Source organism: Dermacentor andersoni, chromosome 8 (genome assembly GCF_023375885.2).
Source record: "Dermacentor andersoni chromosome 8, qqDerAnde1_hic_scaffold, whole genome shotgun sequence".
Taxonomy (NCBI): domain Eukaryota; kingdom Metazoa; phylum Arthropoda; class Arachnida; order Ixodida; family Ixodidae; genus Dermacentor; species Dermacentor andersoni.
This window is the reverse complement of record NC_092821.1, coordinates 83453018-83476369: the sequence shown is the minus strand read 5'-3', so window position 1 is coordinate 83476369 and position 23352 is coordinate 83453018. Positions and strand designations below refer to the sequence as shown.

The following is a 23352-nucleotide window of genomic DNA, read 5'->3' as shown; positions in this document are numbered from 1 at the left end:
TCACACGGTATCGCCATGGCGCATATCACTCTTTTGGAAGACTGTGATGTCTCTTCTTTGTCCTCTGAATCCTTCCTCAGTACCAATGGACCTTTGTCACCCAGTCCTCCGTACTCGACCTCTGCGGACGATGCTTGTATGATCGCCCCTGACCTTCTTTCCGAGCAAACAGCAGCTGTTCGTCACCTCCTGTCATCTTATCGGGACATCTTCGATTTGGACGACTGACCACTTGGCCAGACATCTGTTGTCACGCATTGCATCAACACCGGTGACGCCAGCCCCATTCATCGGCGGCCATATCGTGTCTCCGCGACTGAAAGAGCCATCATACAGAAAGAGATAGACAGGATGATGGACAAGGACGTCATTGAACTTTCCAGTAGCCCGTGGGCATCACCGCTTGTCTTAGTAAAGAAAAAAGGCAACTCGTGGCGCTTCTGCGTTGACTACCGTCACCTCAACAGGATACCAAAGAAGGATGTTTATCCCCTGCCTCGCATTGCTGACGCTCTTGACTGCCGTCACGGATCCCAATACCTTTCATCAATTGACCTCCGCTCCGGCTATTGGCGGATTACCGTCGATGAGATGGACCGCGAGAAAAGCGCCTTCATCACACCGGACGGTCTGTACAAACTTAAAGTCTTGCCCTTTGGATTATGCAATGCGCCAGCTACATTTGAGCGCATGATGGACTCTTTTGCGCGGCTTGAAGTGGCCTACATGCCTCTGTTACCTCGACGATGTGATTGTGTTTTCGCCAAAATTTGAGAGCCACCTGCAGCGCCTCACAACCATACTCTCCGTGTTTCGCAGGGGTGGCCTTCAGTTACACTCCTCCAAGTGCCATTTCGGTCGCCGTGAAATTCACATGCTCGGCCATCTCGTAAACGCCGCCGGAATTCAACCTCAGGAAACAGAAATTTCACACTGTGCGAAATTTTCCTGTACCTTGTTCAACAAACGATGTCCGTAGTTTTCTGGGCTTATGCTCTTATTGCCGGCGATTTCAGAAAAATTTTGCCGACATCGCTCTCCCTCTCACTCACCTTCTTAAGAAAGACGTCTCTTTCTCTTTGGGACCACTGTAGGAGAAAGACTTCTCTACCCTGATTGAGCGGCTTACAACTTCCCCAATTCCGTCACACGTTGACCCTTTTGCGCCCACTGAAGTGCGAACTGACGCGAGTGGTAACCATACTCTCCGTGTATCGCAGGGCTGGCCTTCAGTTAAACTCCTCCAAGTGCCATTTCGGTCGCCGTGAAGTTCACATGCTCGGCCATCTCGTAAACGCCGCCGGAATTCAACCTCACGAAACAGAAATTTCACACTGTGCGAAATTTTCCTGTACCTTGTTCAACAAACGATGTCCGTAGTTTTCTGGGCTTATGCTCTTATTGCCGGCGATTTCAGAAAAATTTTGCCGACATCGCTCTCCCTCTCACTCACCTTCTTAAGAAAGACGTCTCTTTCTCTTTGGGACCACTGTAGGAGAAAGACTTCTCTACCCTGATTGAGCGGCTTACAACTTCCCCAATTCCGTCACACGTTGACCCTTTTGCGCCCACTGAAGTGCGAACTGACGCGAGTGGTAACCATACTCTCCGTGTATCGCAGGGCTGGCCTTCAGTTAAACTCCTCCAAGTGCCATTTCGGTCGCCGTGAAGTTCACATGCTCGGCCATCTCGTAAACGCCGCCGGAATTCAACCTCTGAAAACAGAAATTTCACAATGTGCGACATTTTCCTGTAACTTGTTCAACAAACGATGTCTGCAGTTTTCTGGGCTTATGCTCTTATTCCCGGCGATTTCGTAAAAATTTTGCCGACATCGCTCGCCCTCTCACTCACCTTCTTAAGAAATACGTCTCTTTCTCTTGGGGACCACTGTAGGAGAATGACTTCTCTACCCGGATTGAGCGGCTTACAACTTCCCCAATTCCGTCACACGTTGACCCTATTGCGCCCACTGAAGTGCGAACTGACGCGAGTGGTCATGTCATCAGCGCTGTCCTCGCTCAGCCTCAGCAGAGCCAAGCCTGTGCCATCGCTTACGCTAGCCGCCTTCTTTCCACGCCCGAGCTAAATTACTCCATTACTGAGAGAGAATGTCTCGCGCTCGTATGGGCGTTCGCGAAATTTCGGCTGTACCTTTTCGGTCGGAGTTTCTGCATCGTAACCGATCATCACGCCCTCTGCTAGCTCTCCTCTTTGAAGGACCCAACTGGACGACTTGCATGTTGGGCATTGCGTCTACAAGAATATACATCTTCTATTATGTCAGGGCGCCTGCATAAGGACGCCGACTACCTGTGCCACAATCTCGTGGGTCTACCAGACGATACCAATGCAGACTCGGACATTAGTGTTCTATCCCTCTACGGCTTCCTCCATATTAGCGACGAACAGCGCAAAGATCCGGTTCTTCCAACACTTATGGAACGCCTAAGCTCCTCGCCCATTGACCCATCCCTCCGAATGTTCACCTTGCGCGATGGAACTTTATACCGTCGTAGCGTTCGTCCTGACCGCCCGGAGCTCCTCTTAGTCGTTCCCAAGCACCTTCGACTCGCCGTGCACCAGCAACTTCACGACGCTCCTACTGCCGGCCATCAGGGCATCACTCGTACATATGACCGCCTGCGGCTCCGCTTCTTCTTGCCCGGCATTTATCGCTCTGTGCGCCGTTATGTCGCTTCTTATGACCTGTGCCAGCGCCGGAAGACGCCTGCTATGCCTTCCGCTGGTTTGCTGCAACCAGTTGATATCCCTACAGAGCCCTTCTTCCGTGTGGGCCTAGACCTCCTTGGCCCCTTTCCAATTTTCATCAAAGGAAACAAATGGATTTCTGTAGCAACCAATTATCCCACTAGATATACCATCGCAAGAGCGCTACCAACCAGCTGGAACTGAAATCTGCTCTCATACGCCAAAAATATACTCCAAAAATAGTAGACGATGCCATTGAACGCGCCCGCAGCTTAGATCGAGCACAGATAATGGGAGAAAAGGTTAGCAATAGCAATACACAATCAGATCCAAACTTGGTCCTCACATACACCACCGGTGCTCCGCGAGTCAATGCCACTCTCACCCGCCATTTTAATACCATGAAACAGAGCATCCGACTCACTACTATCTTCAAGCAGCCGCCTCGGGTTGTGTATAGAAAAAACAAAAATTTAAGGGATTTGTTAGTCAGGGCGAGGACACAGAAGTCAAAAACGCCCAAGGGCTGTCGACCGCGTGGGAAACCTCGTTGCTAGGTATGCCGTCACATGACAACAGCAGACACGGCTGAAGCATCGAAGTCGCCCTTCGTATATAAAATTACCGAAAATCTTGACTGTGATTCCAGTAACGTCGTGTACAAAATTCGATGCGAGGTGTGTAGGCAGGAATATATCGGCCAAACAGAGACCCCTTTTCGCCTGCGGTTTAACAATCACCACGCGCATGTGAAAAGTCTCCCCAATTTACCCTTCTCCAGGCACGTTCGGCTGCCAGATCACTCCTTTGAACGCGTGAGCGTTGTGGTCTTGCAATCTGGTTTCCAACACACCCGTGCACGCGAGCAGAGAGAATCTTTTTTCATCCATAAATTTGGAACGTACACTAAAGGAATTAATGAGAGTCCGGGGCGGCTGACGTGCCTCCGGGATATGCCGTGAAAGTGCATGAGAAACGCCAATACATGTTCTGTACTTAAAAATTGAGACGCTGTCTATTTACTGCTTGCTCACCCCTCCGCATGCGCCTCAAGGGCGCGAGCGTAAAAGCAATAAATTCAGTTTCCTGGACCCTGCCACCGAAGTGGTCATTCTGAGTGACCTATTGCCCTTCTTGAAATACGCACGTGCTGACTTGATCGCAGTTGTCTGTTAAACGTTCAAAAATTGGACCACAAGGAGGCTATTTAACTCGGCTCCCTAAATCTAAGCCCATGGGCGCACTTGCTTTGCGAATGCCATGTATATATACTTTTTTGGAACTATATATTTTTTTCGCACCGTAGCTGGACCACAGAGTTGCCGGAACGGGCCGTGCCTTGTATATGTGTACTGTGACACTGTGTTGCTTTCCACAAGTTGCCGCTCTTCTGTCTACCTTCTGGGCCCCTTCTCTATTGTGCCCCCCGCCACCCGATTCAACTTGCCCTCTCTCCCGCTACAACGGCAGCGACGCACTGGTGCTGCGGAGCGACCGTTTTCTCCCTCCTTGCCTCGGGTGCACGGGAACCTAGCTGCCGCTACTTCCCGCCCCCCTCTCTCTCCGATTACGTCTCCCTCCTCCTGAGTGCCTTTTTCCTTTTTTTTTCTTTTCTTTTCCTTTCCTTTTTCTTTCTTTTTCCCTTTTTTCCTCACTGACCTCCTTGCTCTACATACATGTGACTCCGCCTTCCTCTTGCCCTGCATAGCTGCCAAAGGCCTCTGTAAATCTGCCAAGGCGCAGAAAATCAATCACTGTCACAACTGTTCCTCTCAGTTTGATGTATGTAAGAACGACCGGGCACCCGGTCTGGTGTCTTCACTACCAGGGCCGAACTGCCATTTTTTTGTAAACCCTGATGAAGATCGGTCCACCGATCGAAACTGTCGAAATTAAATACTGGTTCTGTTTAGCTTGAAGCACCACTCAAGTTCTTTACGTTTGAAAGGTAGCCTGAAGAATCCCTCTTTGCCTACTATGTATATATATATATATATATATATATATATATATATATATATATATATATATATATATATATATGTATATGTATATTATGGCAAAGAACTACGACACGATCGGACAAGCAGACGCAACAGCGTAGGCTTAGCCAGTCACACCAGCAACAGCGTCTAGCCCGAGCCCCACTTCAGTAGCATTGGCGATCCGGCTGCGGCGCTCTGCACGGCGCACTTCTTCCTTACAACTTCCCCCCTCGTTGAAGACGGAGCCGCACAGGAGGCCTAAGGCGTCGTGAGGACGAAGGGCTCGTGATACGGCTTGAGCCGATCTACGTGCACAGTTTCGCGGCCTCGGCGACGCAGGTCTGTAGGGGTCGTCAGAGGTTCCATGAAGTAGTTCACCAGAAAAGTTTGCTGTAGAAACCGGTGGGGCCCATGGTATCGGGATACAAACTTGATAGAGACACCTGGTGTCGAAGTAGGAGGCACCCACAATCAAACGAGAGCATCAGGGGAAAACTGGTGGTGGGGGCGCCCGTCGTCATGACGAAATTTCTGTAGGGTTTGTTCTTGCGTTGTGAGGGAGCGAGCTAGTTGCCGACAATCTTCTGCATGCCGGGCGGCTTCAGAAACAGGTGTACCCTCTGATAAGTCGGGACGGTAAGGAATGGGAAATGATGGTTCGCGGCCATATAGAAGAAAGACGGGAGAAAAGCCCGTCGTTGACGTTGACTGGGGTGCCGTATTGTATTCGTACGTGACATATGGAAGGATGAGGTCCCAGTTGGTGTGGTTGGAGGCGACATACATCGAAAGCATGTCGCCGAGTGTTCGGTTAAAGCGTTCTGTCAATCCGTTTGTTTGCGGGTGATATGCAGTGGTACAGCCATGAATAATGCCGCATTCAGCGAGAAGTTTTTGAATGACATCGGCGAGAAAGACGCGGCCACGGTCGCTCAGGAGTCCGCGGGGAGCGCCGTGACGTAGGACGAAGCGTTGAAGGAGGAAGGAGGCAGCGTCACGAGCCATCGCGGCTGGCGGAGCGGCCGTTTCTGCATACCTCGTGAGGTGGTCAACAGCTACAATGACTCAGCGATTGCCAGCAGCTGTGTATGGCAGAGGCCCGTAGAGGTCTATCCCAACCCGGTCAAAGGGTCGCGAAGGGCACGGCAAAGGTTGCATTGGTCCAGAAGGGCGGCAAGGATCAGGCTTCCGGCGTTGACATTCTGTGCAGGAGCGAATGTACTTTTGCACAAATGTGTACATACCACGCCAATAAAACCTATGACGTAGTCTGGTGTAGGTCTTGAAGAGACCAGCGTGTGCGCACTGAGGGTCGGTGTGGAAAGCGGCCCATACATCAATGCGGAGCTGGCGGGGTATTACAAGCAGCCATTTGCGGCCGTCGGAACTGTAGTTACGGCGATAGACGATTCCGTCGCGGATGGCGAAGTGCGAAGCTTGTCGGCGTAACGCTCGGGATGGTGGGCGTGTAGGTGAATTGGAGATGTAATCTATCAAAGATGAAATCCGGGAGTCCTTGCGCTGCTCCAAAGCCATGTCCAAGTGGGTCGTCTAGGACGGACACACTGACAATGTTGGCGTGGACAGGCGAGCGCGAAAGAGCATCGGCATCGGCGTGCTTCTTGCCTGAGCGGTAGACAACCCGTATATCGTACTCTTGGATCCTCAGTGCCCACTGGGCTAGGCAGCCGCAGGGATCCTTGAGAGACGACAACCAGCAAAGTGCGTGGTGATCGGTAACGACATCGAAGGACCGGCCGTACAGGTATGGGCGAAATTTTGTGATGGCCCAGATGATCGCGAGACATTCTTTTTCCGTGACGGAATAGTTCGCTTCAGCTTTCGTCAGAGTGCGGCTCGCGTAAGCAACAACATATTCTTGGCAGCCGGGCTTTCGCTGGGCGAGCACAGCGCCAAGACCAACACCGCTAGTATCCGTATGGATTTCCGTGGGAACAGCTGGATCGAAATGACGCAGTATCGGTGGTGTTGTGAGCAGGCGACGTAGCGTTACGAAGGCATCATTGCAAGTCGGAGACCACGCGGAAAGATTGGGGTCTCCCCGAAGACGCTTTGTCAGAGGTGCCATAATCGAAGCGAAATTTCGAATAAAGCGGCGGAAGTACGAGCAGAGGCCAATGAAACTGCGCAAGTCTTTTAGAGACGTTGGCCTCGGGAATTCTTTAACAGCACGGAGCTTAGCGGCATCAGGGAGAACGCCGTCCATCCACACAACATGTCCGAGAATTGTAAGCTTGCGTGCCCCAAAGTGACATTTTTTCAGATTTAGTTCGAGGCCAGCGTCACTGAGACAGCGTAAAACCTGCTCCAAGCGATGAAGGTGAGTAGGAAAATCTGGTGCGAACACTACTACATCATCCATGTAACACAGTACGTGTTCCATTTGAGGCCTCGAAGAATAGTGTCCATCATCCGCTCAAAAGTCGCGGGCGCGTTGCAAAGTCCGAATGGCATTACACGAAATTCGTATAAACCATCTGATGCGATTAAAGCAGTTTTAGGCTTATCTTCTGCAGCCATAGGCACCTGCCAATAACCAGAGCGTAGATCGAGGGAGGAAAAGAACTCTGCACCTTGTAAGCTGTCCAGGGCGTCGTCGATCCGCGGCAATGGATAAACATCCTCTCGGGCTACTTTGTTTAGGCGGCGGTAATCCACGCAAAAGCGGATCGAGCCATCCTTCTTTTAGCTAAAACAAGTGGCGATGCCCATGGGCTGTCGGACTGTTCAGTGACACCACGCTTTAGCATGTCACCTACTTGCTCATCAATAACGCGCCGTTCTGTCGACGAGACGCGGTAGGGTCGCTGCCGTAGCGGTGAGTGAGAACCGGTGTCAATACGGTGACATACAGTCATCGTTCGGCCCAGAGAAGTGCTGTGACTGTCAAAAGCAGGGCGAAATTTCTCGAGGAGACGGAGAAGGTCATGGCGTTGCGTGGGGCTTAAGCCGTTGTCGATGACGTGGCTGAAAACGTCTTCAGGCGACGCGGCAGGTGCGGCACTACAGTAGAGGGTGTTGACGTCTGACGATCCAACAGGAAGTTCCGACGTGGTAATGGTGTTGTAAGGCTCCACAGTGCCGAGAGATTCACCGCGAAGCAACGCAATCGAGAATGGGAAGTGGTTGTGTATAGGAAGGTGAGTAGCACCAGCTTGAAGGCTAAGCAGCGCAGTTGGGAGTGGTGAGAGGTGGCGGTGTACGAAATGATTCGAAGGCGTGAACAGTACGGTAGAGTCGGAGGCAACGGAACAGGATACAGGTGCCAGAACGGATGCGTGCGGAGGTATATGGATGTCGTCAGTGAGGGACAACTTGGTGCAGGAAAGCGAAACGTCATCAGATGTGGCATTGCCAAGCGAAGAGAAGGCGACTTCTGCACGGGAGCAGTCAATAACAGCTTGGTGACGGGAGAGAAAGTCTCAACCTAAAATAATATCGTGGGAACAGTGGAGAAGAACGACGAACTCGACTGTGTAGACCACTCCTTGAATTTCAAGTCTGGCGGTGCGCGCAGCCACCGGCTGGACGTGCTGTGCTGTGGCTGTGCGGAGTAAAGGGCCGAAGAAAGGCGTCGTGACTTTTCGTATTGAGCGGCATGGTTTTTCTGCAATTACAGATATGGCGGAAGCTGTGTCAATGAGGGCAAGCACAGAGACACCCTCAACGGCGGCGAAAGAAGAGGGCTTGAGCGTTGTGACGATGACGCAGTTCTTGCCTCGGGAACCGCACCCCTTAGTTTTCCATGTCAGCGGTAGAGGGACGTCGACGCATCGGGGAGAGCGAGCGACGACGAGGAGAAAGAAGGACAGTCGGAAACTGGGCGAATGCTTGGGCGAGGAAGGGGTAAATCGCGGTCTGGAGCGTAAGACAAAGGATGGTCGTACGCGGCTGTGCGTGGGTCGTCACGTGGATGAAGTGGACGGCGCGGCACAGGCGTGCAACGTGCCCGGGCATAGCGCACGAATAGCAGATAGGCCGATTGTCCGGTGTGCGCCAGGGATTAATTACTCGATGGGCTGGAGGCCGTGGCGGCGTGAGAGTAAAAACAGGGCTAGGCATCGGATGCGGAGCCCGGAAGGTCGGCGGTCGTGGTCGTGCGACGGCGTCGGCGTAAGTCAATGGGGCGGTGAGTTGAGGCGCCCGTTCCAGAGGAAGGACCTCGGACACTTGCTCTTCTATAACATGTCGTAGGGTCGGACTAAGGGACGAACTTGAGTCCGGCGGGTTGGAGATGAGGGAGAGCGGGCGAGCTACTCCTTCCCGGACGACAGCCTTGATCTGCGAGAGGAGGGTGGCATCTTGAATAGGGGAGGTCAAGCCGGACAACGATTCGTGATGGGGAACAGGACGGCGAATGAGGATGCGTTGACGGCGCAGCTCGTCATAGCTTTGGCACAGTTCAATAACTTGAGCAACCGTAGAGGGGCTCTTGAAATGAGCATCTGAAATGCGTCCTCGTCGATAGCCTTCATTATATGCTTGATTTTATTGCCCTGAGTCATGGATGCATCGACTCGTTTACAGAGATCGATGACATCTTCGATGCAGCTGGTAAAAGTCTCACCGTGCTGCTGAGAGCGCGACTGCAAGTGCTGTTCGGCACAAAGCTTTTGAACAGTAGGGCGGCCGAAGACCTCGCTGAACTTTGTTTTGAACACCGTCCATCTTGGGACTTCGCCTTCGTGGTTCCGAAACCACAAGTGGGCAATTCGGGTGAGGTAAAAAGGGACGGTGGTCAGTTTCGTGATGTCATCCCATTTGTTGTTCAGACTGACGCGTTCGTATGATGAGAGCCAGTCATCAACGTCGTGGTCGTCAGTGCCGCTGAAGATGGGAGGGTCCCGCTGACGGGGTGTGCCGGGTCATACGGAGGACTGGGGAGCAGGTGGTGGTAAGCTCGTGGCGCGGACGCGGACAAGGATACGCAACAGCGTAGGCTTAGCCAGTCACACCAGTAACAGTGTCTAGCCCGAGCCCCACTTCAGTAGCATTGGCGAACCGGCTGCGGCGCTCTGCACAGCGCACTTCTTCTTCCTTACAATATATATATATATATATATATATATATATATATATATATGTCTAATACAGGACGAAGACCTCTGCCAGCTATCTCTCCAATCTGCCTTTTGTATTGTGCTGTGGCGCCACCGTGGTGGGCACCGGGAGAAACAAAATGCCTGGCGTCGGTGCCACCATAATGTCCCACGGCCGCCCGGGCTTCATCATCACAGTGACCTGCTTTGGTGGCACAGTCTATGCGGGCCACGGCTAGAAGCTTTACGTGGGCCGCGTTCTCACCGCTCAGTTTCTGTTGAAACAACAGACAGCACGAATGTCACTTTGCTTTCTACTTCTGCCGCGATTACTCAGGCCAGCGTTTTGACAGGGAGTGTCCGCAGTCATCGAGTGTGAAGTGTTCATGTTTGCCTGCGCGCGCTGACGCCATGCTAGGTAACTTGCATATTAAGCAAATGTTTACAAATGTGCCGCCCGTTCCGGTAGCTGCTGCATACGGTGCGGCTGCGCGAGCCCTGCCTTGAATACTAGTAGCGATACGGACACTCTAAGCGTGCTGGCGCACCGAGGCTCGATAGCGCCGTGTGTGCAATAGCACTGATGCGTTTGCGCGTCATACGTTGTATTCCAAGGTGTTTTTCCACATGTCTACAGGCAAAAAAATAAAAAAAAAAACATTTCTGACTGTCTAGTGCGTGATACTATTTCTTTGTAACATTCATTTTGAAAAAATTCAATGCAACTGAGCGGTAGCTGCACTGAACTGTAAAACAGATTCGACGTGAACGTTGAAAAATAATTCTTGCTTTGTGGAAATAATTTTGCGTCCGAGCACTGCCTGTATTTCTATGAATCCGTACTTCTTTCATTCAACTTGGTGATGACGAGTTAAGAAATTGAGCGAATTTGGTTTCTACAGCATCATACCCAGCAGGAGCGTTGAAGGAGCTGGAGTCGAAGGCAGACGGATAAGCGGCCTCGATCTGAAGCCCGACGATCCTGGTAACATCGCCAGTGTTGTTGGGATGAGGAGCGTCGGCACAGGAAGGTGCCGCGGGGTTGTTGGGCAGACGGGCAAACTGCTGGTCGATACGTCGGCTTTTAGCGAGTTCCAGGCGGCGGCACTTTTTTATAACTGCATCCGCCGTCGCCACGTTGTTGAAAACGAGGAAGTTAAAGGCGTCGTCGACAATGCCTTTGAGGATGTGGGAAATCTTGTCTGACTCGGTCATGTGTGCGTCAGCTTTGCGGCACAGAGCCAAGACGTCCTGAATGTACGTGACGTAGGGCTCTGTTGACGTCTGCACACGGCCGGATAACGCTTTCTGCTCGATAAGTTGGTGACCGTAGGTGTTTCAGAACAAGTCTCGAAGCTTTAGCTTAAGCGAATCCTAACCGGTGAGAACAAGTCTTGAAGCATTAGCTTAAGCGAATTCCAACCGGTGAGCTCATCTTCGGGCGTCCGAAACCAAACTCGAGATGTGCCGCCGAGGTTAAAGACTATGTTGAGGAGCAAGATAGTAGGGTCCCGCCGGTTATTGCGGCTGACGTGTTCGTGCAGGCTGATACAATCCTCGACATCTTCCCAATCTTTGCCCGAGAATATGCCAGGATCACGGGGAGCGGGGAGAGCGATGTAGGTCGTCGAAGTGGCAGCAGGAGTCGGAGCCAGCTGAGTGGAGTGGTCGTCGCCGGGAGCCACGACGGAAGGCTCGACGTACCGTCCACTGCGAAGCTCTGTGACGAGGTACAGGGAACATCCACCGCCACCAGATATGTTACGTAGGAAGACGCAGACGAAAAGCTATATGCAAGTATATTTACAAGGAAATACGCCGCACTTCGCCAAGAGGCAACAGCCCGCGCTAGCCTCTAATCGTCGCCGTCGTCTTCACACTGCTCGCCTCTTCGTCATCGCAAATACTGTTCCGTAGCAATATAGAGAACAAGTACTTTCACTTAGTGTCCTGGCGGCAGTGCGTGTTATCCCATCAGCTGAGTGGTTAACAGCTTAAAGAATGAACCCAGCAAATGCTGCTCACAGAAGAGGTCTTTATTTTGTTTACGTAAAGCCTATCGTATAAATGGAGTCTCAGTGTCAGCAAGCAGAAGCAAGGTTAATATATCTAGAGAGTGTCACTTTCGCTGGTGCTGAATTATCTATTCTGTACGGATTTGCTGACTCTTAGCTCAATGAAAAAATGTCTTATATCAACTGAGGCACAGCAAAATACAAACAGTTGCGACTATGACCCAAAAAACAAGCAAGGTTGCGCATATCTATGGAAGAAGAAATACACAAACACACCCAACATGAACACGTTTGAATCTGTGGCCAATTCTTTTTTAAATATATTGGCTAAAACAATTCCTAACGTTTTCTATTTCTCCAACTTTGAACACATCTCTATTGGGTCCTCTCTACCTTCAGTATGAAACGCCCAGAATTTAAAGCAGTTTATCTTAAAATAATTTCGCGAATTTTGAAAATTTTTGGTGTCCGTTTCCACGCCGGCGGCGCCACCACCGCCAAATCAAAATTGGTGTGCCGTGCGTCACCGCTGAAGACCAGAAACGACTACCACGCCACCGCCGGTCGAAACCGATACGATGCGCTCCTCTACTTACGGTGGAGTTCGCGGCCTCTCTTCCGGTTGCTCAGCTACAGTGTACTATATAGGTACACGCGTTTTTCTTTTGGCGACTGAGAAGTAGGAGATACACTTTCGCTCTTAACTCCACGGCAAGCGCGCAATTTCCGACACTCGAACGAAATGTCATCGTTACGTTCTCTCGCAACGAGCTACCATTCTGACCTTGCCTAGAAGGTGTACAGCTCCGGAAGCAGACGACCTGTTCCAGTCAGATTTTATTTATTTATTTTATTTATTTTATTTATTTAACAATGTCCTTACAGGCCTCGTATGAGGCATTGGGTAAGGGGGGCGTTACAGTAATATTAACAGTGTATATAGAAAATATAAAAAACATAATAGACATACATTATTAATTGACAGTGAAAAAAAAATATATGCCTATCTTATACAAGTATTAAAAGCATGGTACAACATAACAAGGTCTGGAGTGTACATATTAGAAAAAAACAAACGATACAGTTTTTTTAATAAACAATAATGTTGCCACTCCAGTACAAATACTAAACAATACTAAAGAATACAAGAATAATAAGCGAAATGAGCTCATAAACAAGAGAGCACATAACTGGAAAAAAAGGAAAAAAAAGCATCCTGCACTTTATTGAAGTTACGCGGTGGAATATGAAATGATGAGCTGGCGGAATTTATCGGGATTAGGTTCGGAGACGATGAAATCAGGAAGAGCGTTCCACAATCGAATGGCACGAGGAAGCGCGGACCAGTTGAATGCATGTGTGTTCCCGTAGATGCGTGTGAAGCTGAGGTGATTATGTAATCTGCGAGATGTGAAAGGTGCGACTTCAAGCCGTAAAGAAGATTTTCTATCCGCATGAACGTACTTGTGAAATAATGATATGAGTGCAAAATCGCGTCGAGTACTTAGTGGCTCAAGTGAAATATCAAGTTTTATTTGTGAGATGCTTGAATTGTAAGTGTAGTTACGCGAGATAAACCTGGCGGTCCTATTTTGAATTGATTCTAATAAGCTGATTAGGTTGTTATGATGGGGTGACCAGATTGGGGAGGCAAATTCGAGCTGGGGGCGAACAAACGTCTGATAAGCTAGCTTACGGATGTTAGAGGGCGAATTTTGTAGATTTCGGCGTAAGTACCCCAGTGATCTTGAAGCATTAGCACATATAGTAGTAATGTGATGGGCCCAGGAAAGGCTTGGTGCGAGATTAATGCCTAAGTATTTGTAGGAAGTAGCTACAGAAATTGGTTTATTATTTACGTTATATTGGAAGGAAGAGATTGAGTGTTTACGGGTGAAAGACATTACTTTGCATTTAGACGAATTAAGATTCATTAACCAAGTGTTACACCAATCCAATATGAGCTGAAGGTCGTTTTGAAGAATGAGGTGGTCATCGGGGCTGGTTATAGGGCGGTAAATAATGCAGTCATCTGCGAATATTCGCACTCGGGATGTTAAGTTATTAGGAAGATCGTTAATGTATATTAAGAATAGTAGCGGCCCAAGAACGCTACCTTGTGGCACGCCGGAAGTGACATAGGAAAGGGGCGAAGAAAGGTTGTTAACGATAGTAAATTGTCGGCGATTAGAAAGAAAGTTCCGCAGCCAAGTTAGTGTCAGTGAATCTAATCTTAGTGCATTTAACTTTGAAATTAGGCGGCAATGGGCTACGCGATCAAACGCCTTGGAGAAGTCAAGGAATATGCTATCAATCTGTACATTATGGTCCATGTCTAAATGCAGGTCAGTCGTAAATTCTAAAAGCTGTGTCTCACATGACAAACCCTTCCTGAACCCGTGCTGATTAGTGAAAAAAAAGTTGTTTGATTCCAGATGGTTGTATATATGAGAAGCTATTATATGTTCGAGCATTTTACAACAAATACACGTGAGCGAAATTGGCCGGTAGTTATCTGGTGAGTATCTGTCACCGTTTTTGAATATGGGCACTACTTTGGCAATCTTCCAATCTGACGGGAGCGCTCCTGAAGTTGGTGACTGTTTGAGAATGTGATACAGTATTTTGCTAGAAGTCATAACAGTGTTCTTTAGTATTTTGGAATTAATCTCATCGATGCCACAAGAATTAGATAACTTAAGGTTGTTTATAAGAGATACAATGCCGTCGATAGTAATGTCGATGGGTGTCATGTACTGATAGTCTAAATCGGGAACGTCAGGTAGGGTGGAGTGATCTTCAATGCTAAATATAGATGAAAAATATGTGTTGAAGCATGAAGGACACTCATTGTCTGGAAGGGGCACATGGTCGCTATCATGTAAAAAAATGTGATTACTGTCGCGGTTCGGAGAGATAATTTGCCAGAACTTTTTAGGGTTGGATTTGAGAAGAGATGGAAGGTCATGTGAAAAATATTTGTCTTTAGCAGCGGATAACGCGGAGTTGTAGTTTTTTAAACATTGATTGTATTTTTCCCAAGCCGGTGGGGTGTTAAATCGTTTAGCACTAGTGTATAAGCGTTTCTTTTTGTTTCGAAGACGGCGAAGAAAACAGGTGAACCATGGGTTCGATTTATCATTAGATATTTTGATTAATGGGATGTACTGGTTTACTAATGACTGTAATTTGTCTCGAAAGAGTACCCAGTTTTCCTCGACCGTTCTACTGTAAAAGGAAGGGAGAAGTGCATTGTTGAAAAAAAGGTCTAGGTCAGCATTAATGGTAGCATAGTCACCCTTGTTATAGTTCCGAATTGTTTTTTTTACTATACCAGTATATGGTAACGGCATATTAAGGGTTAATTGGAGTAGATTATGGTCGCTAAAACCATCCAAGTATGTTATTTGCTTGACTGTTTCAGCGTTGGTTGTCAGTACTAAATCTAAGATGTTCGGACCGCGAGTGGGTTGGTTGACAATCTGGGTGAAGTTGAAGTCTAGGGTTAAATTAATGAAATCTAATGACACTCGACAGGTAGAGGTTAGCTTTGCCCAGTCAATGTGTGGAAAATTAAAATCCCCTAATAGATAAATTATATCCGCTGGGCAGGCCTTAATTGCAGTAGTAATACTGTTACGGAGGTCGGTGGCAAAGGTTTGAAGTGAATCAGGAGGACGGTAACAGGCACCAATGAGTACCTTTGTAGAACGGGTTAGACAGGCGGCCCAAACGATCTCGAGATTCGAGTCTGAGTTAACGTAATAAGATGTAATGATTTTTTTAATCGCGAGAATGACGCCACCACCTCGCCTGTCAAGGCGGTCATGCCGGTAGATATTGTAAGTGCGGGCGAGAAAAAAAAATTCATTATCAGAAATATCTGGATGCAGCCAGGTTTCGGTGAGAATGACTATGTCAGAATCGGCATCTTCAAGGAAGGATGAAACCATTTCATGCTTTGATATTAGGCTTCGGACGTTAGTGAATGATAGTGATATTGGTGTTATAATGGGAGATCTCGATTCTTGACGGTCGTGAGTGCACTTGCGCCTCTCATGCTATCTATTCCACCGCACAACATTTTGTGTTGCAATATCATAGACATATGTTGTTGTACCAATACGCAGCCTATCAACAGATAACCTATACGGTTTGTTTTGCGTCTTCGCAAATTCTATCAGTTTTCTTCTGGCTTGGCGAGTGGTAAACGAGAAGTCTTCGCGTATGAAAAATGATGAGCCTTTAAGCTTACGTGCAGCTGCAAGTACCTGTTCTTTGTCTTTAAAAAATGTGAACTTTGCTATGAGGGGCCGGTGCTTGTCTGCATTGTACTTGCCTAGTCGATGTACACGTTCCAACTGTGCACCAGCTATGTTTATGTCTAGCTTTTCTGCGCAAAACTTTATTATTTTCATTTCCGATGCTGCCCAATCCTCTGTTGGGTCATCCTGAATGCCAAAGAAAAGCAAGTTACATCGTCGCAGCCTGTTTTCCGTGTCATCGCACCTAGAGGTGATTGTTACTAGCTGATTAGAGACACCATGCAGAAGATCGGCTCCCATGGCTGAATCGGCCGAGCGCTCTGACGGAGCGCTTGCTTCTAGTGGCGTTACCCTTGCGTTAAGAAGTTCGATTTCGCTCTTAGCGGCTGCTAGCGCGTCTTTAGTATTAAGTTCAGCATGTAGTAGAGCATTTCCTTGCTCAAGCTTGGTTACTTTTGTTAGCGCAGCAGTCTCCCCCTTTCTAGCGCTTTTGAGTTCAGCAACGAGTGCTGCATGTCCTTCCTCTAGTTTAGAAATTCTATCTACGACGTCAGCAAAAGCCTCAGCCTCAGACTTGGTCATGGGACCAGGATTGGGCTCAACATCACCAGAAAGCATGAGCAACAATGATGGCGCTAGGGCAGGCTCGCCGCACGCGTGCAGCCACGTCAGCCGCAGAGACCAATCACAGAGCGCGGTTTGACTCAGGAAGCAGAACTGAGCAGCGCCATCAGGCTAGTCGCGATACGCCGTGGCGACCGATTTATCTACGCTACGCAGCAGAGGCAGCCACGTGCAAATGTAGCAAGTTCGTTATGGGAACGACAGGGATCGTGCTCGCCCTCGCGCTCCTGCTGCATAAGCCTAACCGATCTGAAGCGCTATCAATCGCTCAATACAAAGCGACGCCTGTCACGGCGTCTCACCCGGGCCTACAAGGCGTGAGCGCGCCCCGGCAAGCGTACGTGTGGTCTACCGTTAGGTTTGCTGTGGTCCGAGGCTAAATGAGTGTTGATAACCGATATACACGAGAGAGACCGGCGTCTACGGCACCGATAAGCAGTCTGGTAGAAGTTTAGCCACTCAGCGGGCGGCCACGGCCGAACGTGAGCAGACGATAATCCATGTCTTCCGCAACTGCGTATTTCTAACTGAAAGTCGAAACGCAGGTTATCGCTTATTTTTAATTTCTTATTAGGGGCGTCAAAACGGTTGTGGACGCTTAAGCTTCGCCATTAAAGGGAGAACGCGATAGCATTCAAAGATCCCTGACTGCTTCGCACGCTTCCCAGACTCTGGAGCGGATGCAACCGCAAAGTTTACACGGAAACGCTGGCCGCGAACGCTGTGCACGAAGGTGGGCTTTCTGGTAGAAACCCAGCATCTGACATTTGCCGCAATGCGGCGGAGGCGAGCGCCATCTAGGTGTGTTACTAGGAACCAGGCGCGCCGCACTGTGGCCTCCGAAATACTCAGGCACCGGCGCGCGGAAATGGCGGACGCTGTGGCCTGTCCAGCAATCGGGTTTCTACGAGTTTTGGCACAACAAAATTACATTTTCTCGCATAGTAAAATTACAGTCTGACGCTATCATGTCCACAGGTTGTGTATACGTCGTACTTTACAATTTTTATACGTATTTTTGGTTGAGCAATTCAGTTATTTCAGCAGCTTCCTTGCTCCGCATGGAGAGCATAGGTATGGCTGGTTCAAAAATCTTTCAGGGGGAACGACGTGCGACGCTATACACAGGACGAGGGACGCCGGTGCCGCATTTTTCGCGGCATAGGTTCCTTCAAGCTGTAAAGTTCTGTCGAGTTATTAAATGACATAGGAACGATACGAGGAAACGCACTGATCCAAAAAAGGTTCTTGAATGGCGGCAGCTTTTTGTCAACAGCAGCCGAGTATCGGAATCTGTTATTTGACAATATATAACAGCCCATAAAGTGTGAGGAGAGGCTTCTGTTTAAGAGAGGCCGTTTTAGAAAAAAAGGTGATTTCGTGCTCCCGTTGTGAGCGCCAGGTGTCACGGCAGAGTGCACAATTTGGCTGATATACTCAGCGCAGGGTGTGCTATCAGCAAAATCCATTTTTTGCACCAAGCCCCAGAGATGGTCCAGAGCACCTTTTGTTTTCAAAGAAGGACGGTTTTCCTTCCGCCTCATATCCAGCACTATCTATGTGCGCTAGCTGCATTACCACTTACGGCGGTTCTTGTCGAGCGAGTGTTCCAAGACTCCTATAGCGACCAAAGTGTGGTTCCAGCTGGGAAACGGCAGTTGCCTTGCCTGAGTCTTTGCGCCAACATTCCCGCCATATCCTCAGCGTACTTATTTAAGGGAAACTTCTGTTGCCTCGGTTTGAATGCAATACTATTTCTTTGGCTCTTCGAGCCATTTTTGTGTTTAATTGAAGGTTGGTGGTCGGAACTCCGCAAGGCGAACGTTTGTTCGTCTCCTTTTTTCTCGTTCGTTCGTTTTTTTTAACCCACCCACTCGTTCATTCGCTCTTTAGTTGGATCAAAGATCCTTCTGACAGGGATGCTGTGAGCGAGAGATTTCGATCATCTGAATGGCTTTGATGTAATTCTTCTGCGGAAACTCTCAAGGTGGAAAGAAGTAACTAATAAAGGGAAAATCAGAGATCCACTCATACGTAGCAATTGCTACAAAGGAAACCCGTACGAGATGCTGGAAATAAAATCGTCGTAGCTTAAGAAAAATTCGTCCTGGTCCGGGACTCGATCGAGGGACCATCGCGGTTCCAGGGTAGGCGCTCTACCACGATGATCTCTACTTTTGATGGTCCCATGGAGCATTCAGCAAGGACAGCACTGCAGTTCTGCCACCGCCCTCTGGGGCGGTGACAAGAAAGGAGAATAGCCGTCGGCTTCCACGCTGCCACTCGCGCAGTTTTTGTCAAAACACTACCTTGCCTAAATGTACAATCCGTTATAGTATCACTAACGGCGTGCCCGTCCACGGCTCAGGGACCTCACTTACAAAGCTTGGCATGCGTAGCGGCTCTATGCCTTTGGCTGACCGCCTTTCCTGACCACATATTGATTGGTGGCAATTCGCTCTGGCGAAATAATATAGCGCAACCACTGTTTGGGAACACCGCCACTATTCACTAGCATGTATTAAATTAATAAGAAACGCCAGCTTGATATGCTCATTGCAACAAAAATCAATAGCATTTTTTCTATAGCCAAGTATATTTCTTTAGGGTATTGCCTAACATTGCTAATTATGGTCGGTGGTTTCCGCGCACAATTATTTTGCGCCAACATTCTCTGCAATTGGTAGGTGTTTCATGCTATGTACTTACGAGTGTATGATAGTAGTGGGCGGCCTTGGTACTGGCATACAACAGATTCACGTGCATATTAAGCAGATTGGGCGCAAATACATAGCATTTGTAGGAGAATCCTTTGAACTTATTCTCTTGGTACGAAAAATGTCCAAGCAAGACAATCATGTCCGGTGAGAAGACAGATCTTTAAACGAGCAAGAGAGTATGGTATTAGTTGCCATTGGAAATTGTTGATCATTTTTGTAGCAGCTGCTTAATCAACAATTTACAGAAGTGAAAGTCACACGCTCAATGCCAAATTCAATGCAACGCCCGATTTCAAAAGAAACGAAACACAATTTGATAATTGCGATGCCCTCAAAAAAAAAAAAAAAGTAAGACCAACCTCCCAGCGGCGATGACGTTTAGTAATATGTTTAATGTAATTCGAAACGCGTCAAAACGTAAGCACATACACCTAGTACGTGGATTAATTTGCTTATTGGTCCGCAAATAAACAGCTGAAGTGCAGTGGCGATTTGCGAACAAATCGCTAACCATCACTTTGATCTTTGTTTCCTTTTTCTTTCTGGGGAAGCTATAGTAACCCTCTTACTCGCGTCCGACAAGCGCGTCTTACATGAGTGTGTTATATCGTGGGATGCTTAGTTTACATGCCATGAGACAGGATGCAAAAGACTACGTGGTATCGTAAGTGTTCTGCCAAAATAGCATTCAAGCAACGATAGTGGTACTCTGTTTGGAATGCCGCAATCTAACCTTTAAACTAGCAAGCATCAGTTGCCCTCGCCGCAATTTTCAGTACCGATGTTGCAAAAGCCGAATCGTGCTTGTCCAGATTACGCTGTGCGCATTGTTTCCCGGGGACAAGCCGCACGCTTGTGCTCTGCTGTCGCCTTGCATTCGTGTTCTTGTTCTTTTTTGGTGACTGAACATAATCTTTGATGCTTTGTATTGCTTCGGCCATCGTCACCATTAGTTTTTGTCGAATATGGAAAATTGTGTTCGAAAATTTGCTGCAACAAAAATGGGCAAATTTAGGACATTCTGCAAATGGAGAGGAAGAGGGCTCATTCAAAACATTGCTCTCTGAGTAAAACGAGGTTTGCTCATCCATCTAAGGTTCTTAGCGCAATTTTTTTGCCAAGCAAAATGCCGCGAACTAAAAAAAGAAAGGAACCGTGGTTTGGATAGTTATCGTGCATATCCTCCCCTTGAAATAGAATAAAAGCTTTCTGCCGCGGGAGAAAGTGCGTGTGACGGCGAAATAATTGTAGAGATATATATGGCTTTTGAGAAGCTGCCGTGCATCATAGGCCGGACACTCCTGTTCTTACTGACGTGACGCTTGATGTCTCGCTGGCAGATCATGCGCAGTGAGTGTAAGTTGATTGCACGCATGCGAAGCATTCTGCAAGGATCTCCTTTTTCAACGAGCTCTTTGTGTCGATAGCGCGTCAGATGGAGAAACAGACGAGGACGAGCATCGTCCTGGCTTAGCTAGTTCTGTAAAAGGAGCCTTCAAATATGCTAAACCCAATTGGTGCTGTCACTTCTTGGCGCCTTAAAACACTATGCGTTGAGATAACGGCAACACGTATCTTGGATCCCGCGAGCCAGACCCGCATAGGCCTTCGCCCACTGCAACAATTCCCACAAAGATTCGTATTACGTAGACGTCAATTGTAGTTGAGTCTTCCATTGATTTTGTTTCTACAGTTGGATGCCATAACAACGCTTTTTTTTTCAAGAAGCACTCCATTTTTATTCAGCTTTCTGTATTAAAAAATGAATGAAGAATATTGAGAGCCTCGAATGATTTATTTGACTGCATTCGTGCCCACTTTGTTTGAAAATAAACGCTTGAAGCCATTACAAAGAAACAAAACTTGCGGTACAGAATATTACAAAATTCTTTCTGCGGGGCAGGCATAATCAACGCTAAGGAATGCAGCTAAGAAAAAAGTTACTCATGAGGTTAACAAAAACATTTCATGTTCTCCATTTTACATCATCTGCCATGCAGAGACGAGACGCATCATGATATAGTATTATCAACAATAACCCTAAACTTGTGGCTCACCTAAAGCAACGAAAACACCGCTTCTGTTTTACATAACCCACGTAGTACTTTTACCAAGGATTCTCGCCAGACAGATCTTTGCAAAAGTATCTCCAATTATTCATATCCTTCTCCCACGCTGGTGCATTATTAGTATTGTGAACTGTCCAACGGCCTCCAAAGCTTTTTAACCGTTTGTTATTCTGTAACTTCTGCAAGGAATCACAATGAAGTGCAAGAAATAGGTCTAAAGTGAATGACCGAAGGGCAATCTCATATTTCAGATCGTGGTAAGCGTACGCATGCACTCAACTGCTTGATTTTGTAGATAAGCTTATACCTGATATCTTTACATCATCAATGTGTAGCTTGACGCCAAGATTAAGCACCCCCATTTCATTGATGCAGTATGCTGCAAATGTTCTAGCTCATCCCAAGAGAGGCACTAAACTTGTCTTAAGATAAATTACGGGCATCCCTCACACGGTTTTTCAAAATCAAACATCCGAAAAAATAAATTCATTCAGTTGATGTTAAATTAAAAAAAAATTATTTTGGCATGTTCGCAGAAATTTTGCTTTGAACATATTGTTTTTGATGATCCTGTGCATTATCATTAAGATGCTCAAAATGCATATATTCGCAAAAGTGCCGATAAGCGGTAGACAAAGGATTTAAACCTAATTGATATCAGTTTTTGCGTGGGAGTACCTCAGCCAGGCAATGAATCTCCCGAGTGTCTGTGTCACAGATTTTACTTGAGTTTACTCATTCACTTTCAACATATTAGCACCGCGGTGCACTACATGCCGTACTCTGGGCGGTGCTATAACAACATAATATTTTATTCCATATGTGTCGGGTAATGCCCGTTAGCGTCAGAATTCCTGTTATGAGGTGCTAACATAATGTGCACTTTGCAGGATGTAAGAACGGCACCTGTAATTTTAATTCATGACGTAAGACCGCGGCACTTACTTCGAGTGGAGGCCAATATTTTCACAAGGTTTCAGATGCCATAGGGCATATACTCCGAGAAATGTATACGACGCCACCCTTTTTACTGAGGAAGGCTGGGAGAACTGGGCCGCTGCCTGCAAGATATATATATATATATAGATATGTAATATATATATAAAAGAATATTCTACACCAGCAAGATCCTTCAAATTGGGCGGTGTCTTATTCAGCTGCATGTCAAACCCCTTCCATAACAGTATGCATTGTTTTCTACTTTTCTCAAAAGTAACTATAGATAGATTAAATAAAATATCCTTCATGGATATTACGTTTAATGTATATGAAACGGTATAATTGTAGTTAATTCGTGTTCTTGCCATAAGCATTACAGGAAAGTCACCCTCATGTGAAATGGGACACTGTGTCATCAATGGCGATCAGAAGCAAAGAATGAGGGCGTTTCGATTCCACGAAAATAAATCAGAATTCACAAGGATGCCAACTATAGCAACACTGTGCTGCAACTTCGTCTTTGGGTTCATGGCAATAAAAGTATTTTCAGCTATGCTAAAAAATGAAGAGATGGTTACTTCGCCCTAGTTGACGGAGATGCTGCTCCTGTAGTGTAACAACATCCGGTAAAGAAAATAAAATGGGGTCTTTCACACTGGTAACATACCAGTCAGCGATAAAAACAGACTTCGAAAGTCACTGTGTAACCAAGTTTCATTCTAGTCTCAGGAGGACGTTGTAGTAAATTGACGCACTAACGTTGTTCACAAGGTGTGGCAATGATCTAAACCCGGAATTGCATGAAAGAAATAAATCAACATTTTTAAAAACGTCCTCAAAACAAATGCAGACACGAAATTCTCGGAGAGCGATTTCGTCACTCCTGCATAAAGAGCGATATTAAGGTGTCGATAAAACGACCGCCTATTGCGCAATCGGGTCCCACGCAATTCATTACGGCTT

The 23352-nt window shown here is 47.6% G+C and overlaps 1 protein-coding gene across 1 annotated transcript in view; it reads right to left on the bottom strand.

The window, feature by feature from the left end:
* The window catches only part of LOC129386728 (uncharacterized), a 64251-nt gene that overhangs the window by 14529 nt on the left and 26370 nt on the right, over positions 1 to 23352 (bottom strand). The window contains exons 7-8 of the mRNA XM_072284099.1: positions 22396 to 22511; positions 19371 to 19539 (exon numbers count right to left, since the gene is read on the bottom strand). Of these exons, the coding sequence (XP_072140200.1) occupies positions 19371 to 19539; positions 22396 to 22511 (285 nt within the window). The remainder of the gene's footprint in view (positions 1 to 19370; positions 19540 to 22395; positions 22512 to 23352) is intronic.